The 19,279-nt window shown below is 47.5% G+C and overlaps 1 protein-coding gene across 2 annotated transcripts in view; it reads right to left on the bottom strand.

Annotated features, from left to right (window-relative positions):
• Nucleotides 1-19,279, bottom strand: part of MED27 (mediator complex subunit 27) — a 194,048-nt gene that overhangs the window by 39,100 nt on the left and 135,669 nt on the right. Inside the window, exon 5 of one of the 2 annotated variants that reach the window (XM_044264628.1) lies at nt 16,689-16,868. The exons of the other annotated variant lie outside the window; for it this stretch is intronic. Within the exon in view, the coding sequence (XP_044120563.1) occupies nt 16,704-16,868 (165 nt within the window). The 3' untranslated portion in view covers nt 16,689-16,703. Of the gene's footprint in view, nt 1-16,688; nt 16,869-19,279 lie in introns of those variants that run through there. 2 annotated transcript variants of the gene reach the window in all.

The following is a 19,279-nucleotide window of genomic DNA, read 5'->3' as shown; positions in this document are numbered from 1 at the left end:
GAGGAGGCCGTGGAGGAAGAGAGGGAAGGAATGAACGGGTGGGGAAGGAGGGCAGAAGGACAGGTGCAGCCTGCAACCCAGAGCTGCCTTTGGGTTGGACTCTGCTTCCTCCTCTCCCTCCTGCTACCCGGTAGTGTTTACTCAATACGCAGGAGCACGCAGGCTGGGCATCACGCTTGCGGAGACGGAGAAACACACACTCACTGGGCTGGTGGCGGACAGATCCGTATACAAAGAAACACCATTTGCAAGAATTCTGTAGGAAAGGCAGAAAAGGGGATAGCTTAAAGAGAGGTTAGTGAGGTAATAGCTGTGTGTGCGAAAAGTGACGTTTAGATCAGATCATTTGGTTCACTCAAGTATTTATCCAACAGACGCCGCCACCAACTGTGTGTCAGGGTTAGAGAGGGAGGGAATGACACCACGTCTCACGCGTGGACATTCTTCTGGGGGTGGGTCTGGGCAGACCGCAAACAAACGTAAGACCATTTCACTGCAGGGGCTGGGATGACCATAAAGCTGGACCAGGTGGCGGTTCAAGTTGGGCTGAAACCGAGCTAGTCCGTGTCCAGTGCTGGGGCATGGCAGCCCGGGCTGGAGCGACGCTTGTGTGAAGGCCTGAGCAGGACAGCCAGTGTCCCAGGAGCAGAAGGGTCAGCGGGGCAGGTGACAAGGTGGCACGTGCTGACGTGGCTGGTGGCAGGCCAGGTTGGCCATCAGGTGCCTCGGAGGCTCTGGGAAGGAGCTGACTTCGGGAGAAACAGGAAGCCACCGCAGAGCTCTGGGCAGAGGAGTGACAAGTTTGCCGTGTGCTTTTACAAGACACGCCCCTGGCTGCTGCACGGAAGGAGCAAGAGCAGAAATGCGGGGGGACCCAGCAGGGGCGACGCTGGGACAGACAGCACAAAGCTGATGGATCTAGGACACAAGTGACACAGACTGCAGAGACCGGACGTGAGGTGAAGGAAAGGGAGCTAGAAGCTAAGGAAGCTTCCAGGTTTCTGGCGGAAGCACCAGGTCGACAGTTTTGCTACTTATTGAATTGAGATGAAGAAGAGAGGAAAACCAACCAGGCGGTGGGGAAAATCACTTCCTTTTTGTCAAGCTGAAGGTACTTCTGAAATACCTAAAGGGAGATGTGTTAGACGGGCAGTCTGGAGATAAGGATGCACAGTTCAAGCTTACGAGGGAGGGTAACAGTCGCTGGTTCTCAAGGCGCCTGCGTAAGTGCCCAGGGGCTGAAAGCTCGTCTCAACCCACAGCCCCGTGCGCAGGAGAGGCAGGTCCGAGAACTGAAAGGATCCCTTCAATGAGGCACATTCCAGCCCAGGAGGAGGTGGTCCTGGGGCACATGTGCTTCCTGCCACAGGCATTCGAGCGGTACCCGCAGAGCTGTGCGGCACACGTGGCCCTGCTACATCCACTTCCTCTGTTGATATGCCGTCAGGCAGCACTTGGCTTTTTAATATTTTGACTGTAGGATGTGTGCCAACTTGACCTTGGTGTAGAAAATTTTAATTCAAATCAATACAGGGACAAGGTCACTTTAAAATCCAATTAATATGAATGGGAAAATATGCCCCACAGTTCCGAGAGCAGAAAATGGAACAGTTGCAAGTTAGCAACAACAAAAGAGGCGTCCACACAAGGCCGGTCAGTCCTTCTGCGTTTGATAACACAGCTAGCTGTGTCCTTAAATACATTCAGGAGTCAGAAGACCGACAAACTTTTTTTGGGGGCAGGGGTTAGGCCTCTATTTAGGGTAGCTTAAATTTAAACTGTAGTTTGTTTGAAGATCGTTGTAAAATGTACTGAAAACTGGATTCCTATAACACGATTTTAAATAAATTAAGCCCCGGACTTCTCACCCAGAATCCCTGGAGACACCTAAGGCGTTACTACAGTCTGAATAGCAGCAATTTGCATTTATATAGAATATGTCCACAAAACTGCTCACAACCGTAACCATAACACGAGGGGAAACTGAGGCATTGGAATTTAGAAGTCTTATTCTCCCGCAAGCAATAGCCGACCGGGATGCTATGCCATGCTTCCTCCTCAGATGTATGCCTCTATGTCTACACTTTGTTTCTTAGTAACGAGAAACACTTCTTTTATGCCCTGAATCAGAGTCTTGCAAGAAAAGATGGAACGTATTATTACTGGAGTCCTTCTGCCGCGCCACCGTCCCGTCTGGAATCTCAGGTTTTCCACCCGTAAGCCAAGCTGGGGGAGAACATAACTGATCACATGGCCACCTAACGAAGGGAAGACTGCTCTGGACTTCCAGGAACGACTGCAAATTACTTAAAACTGGAAGGAGATACTGGGGTGCGCCAGGGAAGGAGAAACTGGTTTCTCAACTGATCTTGCATGTAGACATTAGGGAAAAGACAAAAAGGCTCCTGAAAGGACGGGTGCTCAGCTCCGTGCGGAATGTCACACCCTTGGGGCAGCCTTTTGGGCCTCCTGGGGAGCCCTCTCGGAGGGGAGGTGCAGGTGTCCCGCACAGCGGGGCGCAGAAGGCCGCTTGCATCTGAGCCAGGCCGAGCTCACAAGACGGCTGTGTGCGGCTGTGCTTGCCCCCACAGACGACGCTGCAGCGACACACCAGAAGCGGCCCGGCTCTGCAGCCAGAGGACAGGCTGCCGCCTCGCACAACGTCGGCTCTGTCCTCCCCACGAGGACTGCCTCAGAGGCTCGGTCACTCTGCACTCTCCTTCATTCGCAACAACGCAAACCCACGGCCTTCCCATGCGCGCCCCCCCAACCTCCAGTTACCTCATCCGCTGCCAGTATTAATGCTCTTCACACGCTCATTACTCTTTAATGATGCCTGTTTGTAAATAGCAAGATGGGATGCAATTAAGCCATGAGAGGCTGAACAAACACACATACTAATTAGGATCTTTACAAGAGATTTTTTTTTCATGTATAGACTGGAATTTACCTTTCATTAATCTAACTTAATTGCAATAGTGCACCAATAAAGAGTCAACACAAATTAAGTGCTCTAAATGATTTCCCCGTATTAAGGGTGAGCAAGTGATCCTTCCTTTGGGTAACAAGCCCCAGTCAGCAGCCGGCAGGCTCTGAGCAGGAAAACATCACAGCTGAGCGCAGGAGAAGGGTCTGGCTGGGGAGACAGGTGCTGCACCAGGACCATGACGTTGTACTGCAGACGCCGGGCATTAATGAGGTCTCGGCCACAGGTTCAAGCTGCAGCCTCACTCCTCTCGAGGGTCAACTAGCTTTGCTCGGGTCCATGGTAGCAGATGACAGCTCTTCCATGTGTCAGCTTTCTGTCACTGGTTCCAAGAGAGATTAAGTAAAGGTTTTGGATCAATCAGTTACAATCCATTCCCACTCCTAGAATAATAATGCCCGCGAACATTTGCTCTGTGGCAAGGAAGTACACATAGATCTTTCTGTATGAAAAGGACATCTGTTATTTGCAGAAATATAAGTTACTGTGCTTTATCCTCTAATTTCAGAAGGTGTAAAAGACTATACATTTGGCAACTAACCTGAAACAGAATATGATGGTGTATCAACATTAGATCTCTTCTGCAAAGGCCTCAAGGCACCTAACAATTTATTCATACAACAAATACTGATTGGGGCCCCTCTAGGTAACGGGCACTGGGTCAGGGTCAGAAAACTACTTTAGGAAAAATGTCACTTGCCCTAGAACTCTTTTTACCTTTTACCTACTTTATTTGTCCTTTCCTAATCCCTGATGCTATATAACCCATGTATCACCTTCTTTTCCTTGCCAGATGTGGACATGTATGGGTACACAGAGGCCCCAACTCCCTCCTGACCCCCAACTGGGCCAGTGGCACCACTGGCTTGGAACCCGAAACTCTGAAGAAAGCCAGGCCCTTAAAGGTCCAGGGTGGCAACATCACTGTGGCTATCTCCCCAAAGAACTGAGACTGGACATTATGCTGTATGACTAAGACCGCCTCAACGGGGACTCTTCAGGTCCCAAATTAAAAAGAAGTCCTAGAGGAGTTCACCAAGACATTTCCCAATGTGTATTCCATGAAAAGGAGGCTGTGGCCAACCATGTTGGGAAAACTCTATATAGCGTGTCCTCCTCTTGAAGATTCACGGCACATGCAAGCACATTAGATGTTCTAAGAGGACCACGAGAAAATGAGAGGAGTCAAGGGAAACCCCGCTGAAGTACAGGCGCAAGGCCAGAAGAGGGACCCGCACCACTTGACAGTAGTCGCAGGAGAACCATCACTTCGAGACCCCAGCAGAGGCCCCCGCCACAGGAGGGAATCATGACTACAAGCCCAACAGGGAAAGACGGACGCTGCTTCTCCAACGAGAAATCCACTACCCCAGCAACTCAGCCAGTGAGGAACCGTCCTCACTCTGAAGTCCTGCTTCTCTGGGGCACTTTGGTCCGGGACAGCCCCTCCCAATGTCCTCTCCATAAAGCCACGCTCCCCTGCTTTCTCTGTTGGACTTGCCTCTGGTCTTGCTGTAACGTGCATGTCCTGAATTGCTATTCTCTGCTATTTCTGAATAAATCCATTCATGCTGGTAAAGTAACTTTTATTTTTAAGGTTAACAAAAGGAACCTTATTTCTACCTTTACTTAACCAGTTAGTACTTCCTAAACCTATGGCACATATCAATTTCCTTAAGAGTCAGCGTTCCAAGAAATCCACTGTTCTCTTACTAGCAGGAAACAAATCACCTGCCGAATTTAACCAGCTGCCAGCAGCCTGGATCCCGTTCTTCTAGTTAGACACACACCTTTCCTCAACCACTCCCTGCAGACAGACACAGGACTGCAATCCTTCTCCTCTCTCCCTTCCCCCAGAGCTTGCAACGCACTGGGGTCGGGCTCTCGTGCACGAGACCCACAGAGGCTCCAAGGATCGAAAACGGCTCCCAGATAGGCTGTGGATAAAAATCCATCAACTCTAACGCATTTAATTACTCCCAGTTCAAGAACTTCCAAAGATTCACTCTTAAATTTATTTTTACGGTTACACTGTAGTCTGAAAACCCTAGTCTTGAAACAGCATCACCGACAGCCCTCACTTAATCACTCTGGTAGATCATATATAAAAACAAAATAGAGCTAAAAAAAAATCATTCCGTGTTAGTGAGCAGATGTCTAGCCCATTTGCAATTAATACGACCCACTTCCATACAATCAGACTGCTTAAAATTCCTGGAACAAGATGTAAAAGTTAAGATGCAAATGTTCTGATTTTAATGAGAATGAATGGAAACTATAAAATCCTCTCTCCCTTTGAGGGTAGGTACAATCTACATAGCAGTCCCAACCGCACACTAAATTTATCAACAGAACAATCATCTGATAGAGTCTGCGTGAGAGAGGAAAACAGAATCGGGAAAGTCGGGAGTATATACAGAAAGCACTGCCTACCAAAATTAAATGTTAGCAAAACCATCATTCTTTTAAGAAGCTTTAAAGGAAACTGGATGCACTTCAGTGCACTCCCCCTAGGTACCGGCTGGAATGGGAACTTCCTTTAATTCTCTGAATCCACGGGACCCCTTCCTGGACAGAAGGAGAGTGACAGAAAGCCCAGGACTTTGGCGCTTCTTGGATCTCAAGTTCAAACCCTAGCCCCACCACTTAATGTGACCTTGAACTCATTATCTACACTCTGGGTCACAGTGACGTGCAGTAACATCTCGCAATGGGGGCAGGTTGGGGAAATCAAATCACTAAGCATTCAGAGAAGCAGGGCCAACAAGAGGGGCACATGGCAGGCACTGATGGGGTAGCAGTGCTCAGAATTATAGTCACAGTGGCGGCAGGGCACAGTGTTCTAGGGTCACAGGTCTTCCTGTGAGTTTCATGTGTCTCCCTGCATGGCAAGCTTTCCTGCCAGCTCACCACAATCTTAGCCCTTCCCTGATGGTGCAGTTGTGACGTCTCTCCTGCAGTCTGTGTTTTCACTGGACAGCAGCAGGTGGGTTTCTTAAGGCCAAGTCCCATCCAACCCCTTCGGAATCAGAAGCCCAACTCTGCTTTACCCTGTGAGCGCCGGGCTCAAACTGACCTCTCCCACGAGCTCTGGGGACTCCAGTGACTCTGGTGAGGTGCCCAACAGGGGCAGTACTCAAGTCAGTCGTTGCGGGATTAAAACAAACACGGAACGTGGAACTCTCCCGGCGGTCATTTGTGTTCCTCGTGTTCATTCACTAGTTCGGCAGCTGTGAACAGGTGCCCCCTCTGTGCTAGGCGCAGTTCTGAGCCTGGGAAAGAAGAGTTGGAGCAGGAAAGAATTCGGTAACTTTATGTTCTCCTGGAAGACCTCCCCGTCTAGTGGGGGGCTTGCTCAAGGCTGGGAGTGGAAAGGCAGACACCAGGCACTGACCCCCACCTTTTATCTTCTGTGACTGGGGCAAGCTCTGGGGAAACCAGGCACTCGAGAAGCATCTGATGACAATGGTGAACAAAATCAAGATGGGAGGCTTCAAAAGCACAGCCAACATTCTAGAGATTCTGTGCTAGCTCAGAAGCACCCAGAAATGAGAAGCTCTGTGGGACAGCAGAAAGAACATGCAACTTAGAGTCAAACTGACAGAGGTTAAACCTTAACTTTGCCACTTATGTGCTACATGCCTTTGGCAATTATGTTATCTTTTGGTGTAGCACCTACGTGGGAAGGCTGGTGTGGGTTACACTGCAAGACAGCATACTCCTGCACTTCAAAAATGCTTACTGGGCACTCAGCATGTGCTAGGCACTGTTCTAGGCAGTGAGGATAGAGCAGTGGCCAAAACAAGGTCTCTGCCTTCACAGAGCTTATATTCTAGTGGGTGGAGATCGACAAGAAGTTAGTACCATGCCCTATGGTCAAACGCTGTGAGGAACAATACGGCAGAGGCAGAGACAGAGTGGCTGCGGGTGGGTAGCGTGCTGTTTTAACATAGTGTATTCACGGAAAACCTAGGAACCTTCAGGAAGTGAAGGAGAGAGCCGGGGCAGAGGGCACAGTTGGTGCAAAGGCCCTGAGGCAGAGGCGGGCCTGTTGTACTCTAGGAGCCATAAGAAGGCCAGTGTGACTGTCGTGGAGTGAGCCAGGGGCCAGGAGGTAGGAGATGGGGCCTGACCTAACATGGGAGAAGGGGGCGGTTCCTGGTAAGGCCTCAGAGATCATGGCGAAGAGGTCTCTAAGTGTGACAGGAAGCTAGCAGAGTCTTCTGGGCAGTCTCCAGCTGCAGGGTGTAGAGATGTCAGAGGTGCCAGGGCAAAAGCAGACATGCCATTGGGGAGGGTGCTGTCACAGCCCGGGTGAGAAAGAAGAGGTAAGAGAGCTCCAAGGGTTCCGGTTTGGGCAGCAGGAAGAAGGGAGATGTCAGGGACTGACGCAGGGGCCACTAACCAAGTACAGATGTCCGCAGATGTGGGGATTTGAGGCTGAAGCCCAGCGAAAGACCTGGACTGAGGTTGTCAACTTGGGTGTCACCAGCTAAGAGAGCATATTTAAAGTCATGGGGTATCTGAGGTCATCTAGGGAATACGAGTAGACAGAGGAGGGACCAAGTCCAAGAACTGAGCCCGGGACACACTGACGCTTTGGGAAGAGGGATAAGACTGAGAACCAGTACGCAGGGAAGGGAGGAGAGATCCTGAAGGAACAGCAGGGGCTGTGACGACAGACGAAACCCGAGCAGCCCCGCTTGGGCGAACCGGAGAGATGGGACATCATACCTCCTATAAAAACCACAACCAACAAGCAGCCACCTTAAAAACAGACACAAAGACATTCGCTGTGTAACTTTAGCTAGAACTGTGAGGAAAGAATGAGGGGCAAAAGCAGAAGGTAAGTCTTTTCATGTTTAAAAAGGGTCCCACATGATCACAAGGGATTTCTGAACAGAAACAAAGGAATTTTCTTATTTACAATGTTTGTGACCGACAGTCATCACGGCAACTATGTCATGAACAACACCTATGAAACGCCGTGATCCTCACCGAAGGTCCAGCAGAATCACCGCAGGGCCCCCAGGGCACTCTAAGCACGCCACCTGGGGATTAAGGGTAGTAGTGGAGGCAGCTCTCACAACAGCCCCCCAGAGAGGTCTGGGAGCAGCTCTGTGTTGCAGGGAAATGATGGCACAGAGGCCAGGTGACCACTTGGTGTCATGCGGCTGGCAGTGGCCCGGCCAGGAACCGAACCCCAGCGCTGGCTCCAGAGGCCGCGTCCTCACTGTGGTTTGCTTACGAGGGGCTGGGTTAATGACGATGATGACCACCACTGCGCAGATGACTGCACATAGCACAGTTCGCTCAATTAATTGTAATTAAAATGAAACATTATATAGTTTATATAATTAATACTACCATAGACCATATTAGTGTAGACTCATACTCATCTTTTAATCCAATTGCCAATGGAAACGGATTGTGTATGTCACTTTTATTAGAATCGAGCAACTGTTTTATCTCAACGCCCAGACAAAAGGACAAGATTAACTGGAGGAAAAATCAACTGTGTAGATTGGGATTAGGGAATAAAGTAAAATGCCAAGATAAACTGCTTTTAAAATCAGCTGAAGATTTAATATAGCTCTGGAAGGTTTCAATTATTTACATGCCTGGTCTATGCAGTGTATATCTGGGCTAATGAGATTCAATTGCCGTGTATAAATCTGAAACAGGACAACCTGATTGTCTAAAGGAAACAGCAGCTTGGGCTCCTGTGTTAATAACTCTTCAAAACAAAGATTATGATTCGGGAAGAGTAACATCATTTTGGCTTCGCAGTATTGATTGCAGCGGGCGCCGAGAGAAATGGCTCCATTTGGTCAAATACAAAGGCTGAGGCCGGGTGCGAGGGATTTGGAGACTCTATTGATCCGTATCGTTGTTCTTCTAGTAACAAGACCAACAGTAATAATGTACATTGTCTCTCTGTCCTAGGGTGATTATGGAGCCCCAGGAGAACCCTCCTTCTTTGTGAAGTTCCCAACATCTAGTACTGAGGGCCGTGTCATGCCACATGGTGACGTGGACACACAGACGCCCACGGGTAATTGGCCAGACCACAGCACCTCCCCTTTAGGGTTTTCAGGACGGCTTTATGCATTACCAGATGATACTGTAGGTACGGTCAAGTGCATTTTAAAGCGAACCGATCCATTTCAGATCAATCCGTGGCATCTCTGTACAGAGTATATTCCTTTAATACAGGCACGCGCAGGGTTTAGGAGCATAAAGGAAGAAACATCTTAGCCTGAAACTTCTTGACAGGTAACATTAGATCCCAATCTTAAAGAATGCAGCGCAGTTTGCCAGAAAGTCAGGAGGTGGACAAGAAAGGCAGAGCTAAGGACAGGCACGAAACACAGAAGCAAACAGGCATGGAGTATTTGGACTGTGTGGTTCTCAAGGAGCCTCTGCAAGCACAAAGGTGTTTGCACTTGTCACAGTAAGTGGAGGAGAGCCATGGCATTCAGCAGCTTGGGGCCAGAGACACTAAAACATCTGCAATACGTGGGCCAGTTCCACACCGTGGGAATCATTCCATCCAAAATGCCAACGTGCCTCCCCTGGGAGCATTCGAGAGCACTGAGAATGCCCAGGTTGGGGAAGGATGGGCGGAAAGGTAAACTGAGGCCAGGTTATAGAGAACACACAGGCTTCCCTATGGAGGAGGGCTTTATATCCTGCAAGCCAACAGAGTAGGACACGGGCAAGGTGAGACCCACCCTCTGGGATGATCAGTCGGGTGTGGAAGATGGGGAGGAGGCAGCATGTCCAGAAACGAGACCAGGAGACCAAATGGATGGTTATGGCAAGAGTTCCGGCAAGAGGGTGGACGGCGGGGCAGATGGGCGGAGGCGCTGGCTGGAAGACGCCAGACAGGACGGACGGCACATCAGGAAGTGTGTCTGCGGCAATCCGCGTGTACGGAGATGCTCACTGCTAGAGATGACAGTTGGGGTGACCTTTCACGTGGTAGCTGACCAGTATTAGTTACAAGAATGAAGTAAGTACTGGGACAGAGGGCTGTCACCCTGGGGGCAGGGTATAAGACGAGGAGTCTGGAAACCAGGTACCCTGAACTAAGACCCAACACTTAGCACTGAATACAACTGAATTAGACAATTAAAAAAATATAAAAAGTTATGGTAGTTGTGGTATGGTGCATTCCCCTCAAGCCACCGTTCACCCTGGCTCACAAAGGTAGGTGCCACCTGTTTCTACCAGACATTAATTTCATATAAAGCACTCAAAATATTTTTAAAGTAAAATCCAACCCCTTTGGAGTTGGAATAGCTTCCTCCAACATTTATATTCACTATCATAAATATCGACTTAAGGGAATATACCTGTTAAGGTTGATGGAATATGCTTCCCATTGCTTGGGGGCACACATGCAATTGACATGTGTTGAGGGAAGTTATAGATCTGAGTTTTGGGCTTTAACGGTTATCATTAGAAATGGTGCCTGGGTGGCTCAGTTGGTTAAGCAACTGCCTTTGGCTCAGGTCATGATCCCAGAGTTCTGAGATTGAGTCCCACATCGGGCTCCCAGCTCCACAGGGACTCAGCTTCTCCCTCTGACCTTCTCCCCTCTCATGCTCTCTCTCACTGTCTCTCTCTCTCTCAAATAAATAAATAAAATCTTAAAAAAAAAAAAAGAAATGGCAGAACCTGACGACTACTGGCACACTGGTATTTTGGGGTGTGGATCTCGGGTGCCTCTGGGGGCTTTCACTAATTTAGAATAAGTATTTCCTCCTTCTTCTTCTTTTTTTTTTTTTAAAGATTTTATTTACTTATTTGACAGAGACCACAAGTAGGCAGAGAGACAGGCAGAGAGAGAAGGAAGCAGGCTCCCTGCTGAGCAGAGAGCCCAATGCGGGGCTCTATCCCAGGGTCCTGGGATCATGACCTGAGCTGAAGGCAGAGGTTTTAACCCACTGAGCCACCCAAGCGCCCCTAGAGTTAAGTATTTCTAGAGAATCATAGGAAAACTATCAAACTAAACATACATTCAAATGACAAATGTAAGTGCGCCACTGCCTCTGGGAATGACTATGTTGAATTAGCAGCTACAGAAACCAAAGACGAAACATATACCTAGAAAATGGTATTTGAAAACAAGGAAGAAGGAAGGAAGGAAAGAAATAGTATAAACTGTTCTTTGAAATTAGTTCTAAGAAAAAACAATGCTTGTGTCAGAAAATTTTATAACTCAAAAAGAAACGCTTTTAAAGACTCAGTTGTCAGTAAACTGTAAACCAGATTTAATGCCCAAGATTTTTTTAGCCATTCCATCCTGCTGCCCAAAAGTATCGAATCCACCTGCTTCCGACCCACGGCGCGCACGGCCAGCAGCAGAATTTCCAGTGCTGAGCTGTAACCTGGAAGCCACCAGAAACTCACCCGGAAGCCATTCAGTAAGACATACTGAATATAAAACGAGAGGACGCAGAGTAGAAAGAAATACTTACTCTAAGAGTAGAAGCTGCGTCAGCAGGTGACCGACCAGGTAGCCTAAAGAGACAGGACTCGGGACTCTAGCTGGGGTTTAAGTGCAGTGTAATTAGCCTTCTCCGGGCACCAGGCGCCCTTTCTAATGGAAGCCACAGCCCCTGTCCCTCAGGAAGAAGCACGAAGCAAGTGCTTCTACACACAAAAACTGCAGAGATTTCTGGAAGCTTATCCATCACCTCCCAGGGGGTCACAGACCAAGGTTAAGACCCCTGCCATTTCAGCAACAGCTAATTTTAAAAGATTAAGTAGGAACGGGTTAGGGAGCCCCCATAAAACATCTGTATGTTCTAACGGAAAACTGTATCTACACAGAACTTAAAACCACGCGCTTTCAAAGCCAAAGCCAAGCACATTTAGCAGAAGCACTACACATACTTTGCCTAAGAAACCTCAAATCAAGTGGGTCCAGAAAAGTCACCGAGGCCACAACCCCCTCTCTGTGTCCCTAGCATAGTTTCCCATTCCTGGGGTGCTGAGTCCCAAGTTTATCTCTGGCACCAGGGAAGCTGGATACCCCGAGGGTAAGCAGCACGCCCAGCAGGCGGGGGCTTCACTCAGCTGATGTCCCACCAACCAAGGAAAGTCTGAACTCTCGAGTCTGACAGACTAGCGTCTGAGCTGTCACACTGTCACTAACGATTGGGGGTTATCTTTCAGCTGTGTGCCCCGAGCCACCCAGCACCTGGGGTCCCTGCTGGGGCCACATAAAGAACAGAGCTGCAGCCTGGCATGGACAACACACTCAGTACACGAGGACCCTTACGGAAGAAACATCTAGTATCAGGACAGCCTCTCTGCCCAGTGAATCCTACACCAGGAAGGACGGTGTTTCTTTTACAAATTAGCCCTGGAATCATGCATGATGACATAAATGCTTATTTATTATGTGGAACGTTAACACGGTTCTGAAAGTCCAAACTATACAAAAAGTACATTCAGAGCCCTGTCACCTCTCCCGACGCATCCGACCTACTCTCTGCCCACACCCCTCCCTCTCCCCAAGTTCTCTGCCGCGGCTTTACCTTTCCTGTGTTTCCCCTTAGAGACAAGCAGATGATGGTTATCTGATATCCTCTTCCTTACCAAGAAGGAAGAACACTCTTACACTTTTGCTTTTTTTCTCCCAATAATATATCCTGGAACTCACTTCGTAGGAGTCATAGAGGTCTTTTGTGTTCTTTAAAAAAAAAAAAACAACAAAAAAACACCACGGAGCATTGAGTGTTCTACGCAAACAATGAATCATGGGACACACATCAAAAACTAATGATGTACTGTATGGGGACTAACATAACACAATAAAAACAAAAAAACCAGGACCGGCGTGGCCCCATGGTGTGGCTGTGCCATAGTTTATGCAGCCCCTCTTCTCTGCTGGGGCATGGAGGTCATGTCCTGGTTTTGCAATTCCAGACAAGCGGCCATTCATAAGCCCGTGGGCGTGCATGCTTGTTCTGTAGGCGTGTGAGCGGTGCCCCTTCCTGGAGTAGCCCTGCTGGGTGGAAGGTGCAATGCACATGCGGTTGTGTCGGCCACTGCCCAAGTCTGTCCACAGGGGCTGCAGCGCTCTGTGGTCCTCTGGGCCCACCAACGTGTTACGATACTTTTTAAATCTTTGCCGGTCTGGAAGTGAGGAATGGTACCTCAGTGCAGCTTTAATCTGCATTTCGCTACTGACGGGAAGGGTGAACATCTTTTCCTGCATAAGGGCCATTTTACGTCTTTTGGGGGGGGCATGAACTGTCTCCCCCCGCCCCCATTTTTGTTTTTCCCCCCTTTATTTTTAAGATTCAAAAACTGATCTTAAGGATGTTAGCTCTGCATCTGTGATACATGTTGAAAATATTCCTCCTAGACTGCCGGCTGCCTTGACTCTACTATATGAAGGCTTTTTCCTTTCTGTGACTGAGGTCCTACCCACTGGAGATGCTACCCTGCCCTTATGCTAAAGTTTCATACATACTTGAGTCCTCTTGCCTACTTTATTCTGCTAGCCTGTTTGTCTACGGATAAGCCAATGCCACACAGTTTTAATTACAGAAGTTTTAGAGTATGTTTCAGTGCCCAAGAGACAAGGTCTTCTTCGGTGTTTTCCTATCCTCTCTTCCATGTTTCTCTTCCTTATGACATTTACTATCAACCCCCAAAAATCTTTTAGTGATTGCATTAGATTCTGCACATTTACTGATGTGTACGGTCTCAACTTAGTCACATAATCATACCGCCATCATGGGCTCTACCTTTCCAACATCTCCTCCTCTGAGAAATGCTGTCTTTGCCGGCTCACTCCGCTCCTGACTGATGCACTGTATTCAGGAGGGCTTCTATTTCTGTTCTCATGCTCACGTTTGTACCTATACGTGTCAATGCCCGTAGACTCCCATTTTTCTTAGTATCTCGTTTCCCGATTTTTAATGGTGTCCTTCCGTGGTCACTAACACACACCCAGTCTTGCACCAACAACTGAACACGGCCAGTCCCTAGGCTCAGGCTCCCCACCCAGCCATGCGGGGGTGTAGCTCACCCCGGGCAAACTGCACAGAGAATTCTTGTACGTTTAAAACGGTCTTTCCGGGCCTTGCTACTAGAAAGACACACACGTCGTCGATTCGCACCGTCTGAAAACGTCAGTCCATCACTGCTCTGCTCTACGTATTGTTTTGGAGACATCTGATGCCAATCTAATTCTTCTGCCTTGTGAGTTACTGCGAATTTTTTTTTTTTTTTAAAGAAGCTTTGAGGACTTTCCCCTCTGTCTTTGAAGTCTGCCGGCATTACTAGCATGTACCTGAGACTTCACTGCTGCCGGTCAATTTCCCAAGCATCCGGGGAGCCCTTCCAGGGTGCTGATTCAGCCCTTCTTGAACTCAGAAATTTTTCTCACAGTCTTCCATACTTACATCGGTTCCATTCCTTCTTTTTTTCTTTTTCTTCTCCACAGACTCTGATTATGTCTGTGTTGTCTCCTTCTTGCCTGCGTCTCACTTCAACCACTTCCCCTCTGACCCGTTCTGCTTCTTGGTCTTGGTGCCTGTCACTCTCCAGGTTGTTCCCACCTTTCCTCAATGTTCTCTATTCAACTTCATGTGAGTATTTTCTTCCTCAAAGATCTTGAAATTTAGCCTTAATTTCCGAGACAGTTTTATCATTTTCTTCCAAGTTTCCAGAGAATACTAAATCCTTTTCATTTCTGTTCTTAATTTCTGATTCAAGTCTTTTTCCCCAAATGCTTGAGGATATTAAAACCAGTTCGGTGTGCCACACTAGACAGTTTTTTCCTGCTCTGTGGTGTCTTTCTCCTTGGGGGGTGCGGCACATCTTCAGTTGAGGTTATGTATTTGTTCGACTTTTCATTATGAAAAATTTCAAATATCTAAAAAGTGAGAAGCACGGCAGAGTGAACATCCATATTCCCGTGAGCCAGATCCTGTGACTGTCATTTCGTTCTACTTGCTTTATCACAGACTCAGTCACCCATTCATCCATCCATCCGTCCATCCGTCCATCCCAGATTTACCTATCTAGTCATCTATCAACCCACCTTATTTTTTGGACGCATTTTAAAGTTGCAGTCATTAGTATACTTCATCCCTAAACACTCAGGCAAGCACATCCTCAAGTGGAGTTTAACACTGATTTAACTTTTTTTTTTTAAAAAGATTTTATTTATTTCACAGAGATCACAAGTAGGCCAAGAGGCAGGCAGAGAGAGAGAGGGGAGGAAGCAGGCTCCCTGCTGAGCAGAGAGCCCGATGCGGGGCTCGATCCCAGGACCCTGAGATCATGACCTGAGCTGAAGGCAGAGGCTTTAACCCACTGAGCCTCCCAGCGCCCCTAAAAAATTTTTTGAGGAAAAATTTGCCTGTAACGAAATGTGTCTCTGAATTCTGAAAAGTGCACACAGCCCTATAACCCACATCTCTCTGAAGATACAGAACTCCTGGCCCACCACAGAATGTTCCTTCCTGCCCTTCCCAGTTGATGCCTGCCCCACCCCTCCCAGGGGAATACTCTTCTGCTTCTATCCACCTTAGTCGTGGTCCGTTCTAGAACTTCATGTAATGCAACTACACAGTAGCACATCCTCTTCCGTGAGGGGTCTTCCCCTCGGCAAAGCTTAACAGTGAGGACACAAGTGAAACAGTGCAGTAGGATTGTTTGTACTTTCTTTCTTTTTTAAATCACACATAGTTTGGAGGGCGGGCATTCCTGGTGTTCTAATTGTGCTTACTGTGTAGTGGCTGTAGCTGTATTTGTTTTTCTGTACTGTTTGGAGAATTTGTGGAGAGACTTGAATTTAGATGGCCATGCACAGGGTTTCTGTGCACACGTTCAGACACAAAGGAAGAGAGACTGCTTCATAACTGCCCAGACTGAAGAACGATCAGGATTCTGCCACACCTGTTTATCCGCCCCTCCCGCTCTGCAGTATTTTAAAGCGCACCTCCTCCATCATGTCGCGTCAGCTCGGAAACTTCAGTATCCGCCTCTCAAACACAAACCTTTTGTTTCACTTCACAAAATTACCCCCAATTCCTTGCTATCAGTTGAAATCCAGACGATGAGAAGGTCACTTGGATTGCTTGAGAAAATTTTCTCTTACAGGTGGTCTGTTGAATCAGGATCCAAACGAGGTCCACACTTCACGGACCGCTGAGCCTCCGCAGCATCCCATCCTCCCTCCTGTTCTCCCATCGCTGACGCTGTCGAAGACACGGAGCCAACTGCCCTGTATGCTCTTCCCCATTCCTTTCCCTTGTACTTTTTGACTTTTTTTTTTTAAACCTCAAAGTTTTCTTTCACTAATACGTTTCCATTCGTATCACCGCCATTGCAACGAACATTTCTGGAACCACCTTTTTGAAATTTAGTTCGATATACTGCTTTGAATATGCTTAACAGTTGAATATACTTCTCCCTGAAGTAGTAGTTCTCAAACAGTTTGGTCTGGGACCTCTCTACACTCTTGAAAATTACTGAGGACCCCAAGGAACTTCTGTTTCTGTGGGATGTGGCTACCAATATTCACCGTATTAAAATTACACAGAAATGTTTGAAGATGGAGCCAATCAATGGGTGTCCGTGTGAGGACATCATCTTATGCAATAGAAGTTCTAGAAAATGCCACTGTGGATGTGGAGTAAACAAGAGAAGGAAAGGACAGCGACGTCTTGGCACTGCCACAAAATCAGTTCTGATTTTGCAGACCTCCTGAAAGGGTCTCCATGACGCCTTGTTGCCAAACGGTAATTGAGAGCTGCTGCCACAAAGAATGCATCTGATCTTTGGAAACAAATGTCTTTTGGATCGAGGTTTGGTAAAGCAATTTTGATGTGCCCAAAATGAAGTAGAACTAAAAAACAGATTTAAAAAACAATTTAAATTTAATTTAGTTAGCAAATAGTATATTATTAGTTTCAGAGGTAGAATTTAATGATTCATCACTCTAATATTAACACCCAGAGCTCATTACATCAAAGGCCCTCCTTAATGCCCAATGCCTAAATGTCACCCAATCACCCCCCGCCCACCTCCCTTCCAGCAACCCTCAGTTTCTTTCCAAGAGTTAAGAGTCTCTTACGGTTTCCTCCCTCTCTGTTTTTATCTTACTTTATTTTTCCTTCCCTTCCCATATTCATCTGTTTTGTTTCTTAGGTTTCACATATGAGTGAAATCATGTGGTATCGTTCTCTGACTTCCATTGTTGAGCATAATACCCTTAGTTCCATCCACATCATTGTAAATGCAAAGATTTCATCCTTTCTGATGGCTGCATAATATTCCACTGCATATGTGTGTATACACACACACACACACACACACTTACATAGACCATATCTTCTTTATCCATTCATCTGTTGATGGACATCTGGGCTCTTTCCACAGTTCGGCTACTGTGTTCACTGCTGCTGTAAATACTGGGGTGCGTGTGCCCTACTGAATCAATACGTTTGTATCCTTTGGCTAAAAACCCAGTAGTGCAATTGCTGGATCATAGGATGGTTCTAGTTTTAACTTCTTCTTTTTCTTTTTTTAGATTTTATTTATTTATTTGAAAGTGAAGGCGAGAAAGAGAGAGAACATGAGCTGGAGGGGCAGAGAGGGAAATGCAGGCTCCCCGCTAAGCAGGGAGCCCTACTATGGGGGACTCAATCCCAGGACCCTGTGATCATGACCTGAGCCGAAGGCAGACACTTAACCAACTGAGCCACCCGGGCGTCCTTATTTTTAACTTTCTGAAAACCTCCACACTGTTTTCCAGCTTGCACTCCCACCAACAGTGTAAGAGGGCTCCCCTTTCTCCACACCCTCTCCAACATCCACTGTTTCCTGACTTGTTCGTATTAGCCATTCTGACTGGTGTGAGGTGGCATCTCGTGGTTTCCATCTGTATTTCCCTGATGTTGAGCATTCTTTCATGTGTCACTTAGCCATCTGTATGTCTTCGTTGGGAAAATGTTCAAGTCTTCTGCCCATTTCTTGACAGGATTTTTTAATAAATCTTACAAAACGGCATTTAAAAAAAAAGCATTTAACAAACAATTCCAATAATGTTCTGTGCTGTGACAAAAATGCCGACACACGGGTGGAGTTTCCGCAAGTGACTGCTGCTGCGTCACAGAACGTCAGCCCCCAACGGCCTTCAGGAATGTCTGAAGGTCAGCTGAAGTCACCATCTGAATCTTTCTCTGTCTGAGGAAGGCACGTTTTGCTACTTTGGAATTGCTGGTGGGTGGAAAGGAGTTTAACCACCTAGGAAAACCCTGTGGCGTTTTCATGGGCGGTCACACGTCCGCATGCCCTAACGCAGGGTTTCTCCACTACGGCCCTTTGATTTTGGGCTGGATGGCCCTTCGAGGGGGGTCGGGGGCGGCCCTGCCCGCTGTAAGATAGCTGGCGGCAGGTCTGGGCTCTACCCTCCGCATGCCGGGAGCACTCCTCCCCCCGAGCTGTGACAGGTAAACATGTTTCTAGACTTTGCCAAATGTTCCCTGGGAGGCAAAAATCACCCCAGCTGAGAACCACCACCCTAAACCGAGCACTCTGTTCCTAGGGGTAGCTCCAGGGAAACACAAGCCTGGGGTCCCAAGGATGCGAACAAGAACGTTCAGAGCAGACTGTTCATAGTATAAAAACCAAAACCAAAACAAATCAACAACCTGACAGAAAGAAGGATAATTAAATTAGCAATGTAATAGAATATTTCATTTTGGCAAAATGAATACACTATAGCTAAACCAACTATTTGAATGATATCAAACAAACAAAAAAAAACAGTGAGTGAAAAAATTAAGTCCCTAGAGACAACATATGATAGCTTTTAAAAATAATTAAGTACAACAGGCAGAATTAAAGAATACATCATTCAAGAAAACATACGTATGTGTTAAAGCTTCCCTCGTAACAGGCAAGGAAGAGGACGCGTGAAGGGAGGGCTGACAGCTCCCTGCGGGGCAGAGGCAGGGGACGGGACAGGAGGGGCTGCTCACTGGGTGTACACGCTGCAGATTCAATTCCAGCTCTGGAGCTGGGTGGCAGGTTCACAAATGTTCACTGTCTTATCAAAGAAATACGAAAGGGCCACACCTGGATCAATGAGGACAGTGTGTCAGGAATCAAGGATCATAATCAATTCAATTCTACACCTAAGGTTAAAATAAAACTTAAAATAGGGGCGCCCGGGTGGCTCAGTGGGTTAAAGCCTCTGCCTTCGGCTCAGGTCATAATCTCAGGGTCCTGGGATCGAGCCCCGCATCAGACTCT

Source organism: Neovison vison, chromosome 9, assembly GCF_020171115.1.
Source record: "Neovison vison isolate M4711 chromosome 9, ASM_NN_V1, whole genome shotgun sequence".
In the NCBI taxonomy this organism is placed as follows: Eukaryota; Metazoa; Chordata; class Mammalia; order Carnivora; family Mustelidae; genus Neogale; species Neogale vison.
This window is presented reverse-complemented; position numbering and strand designations above follow the sequence as displayed.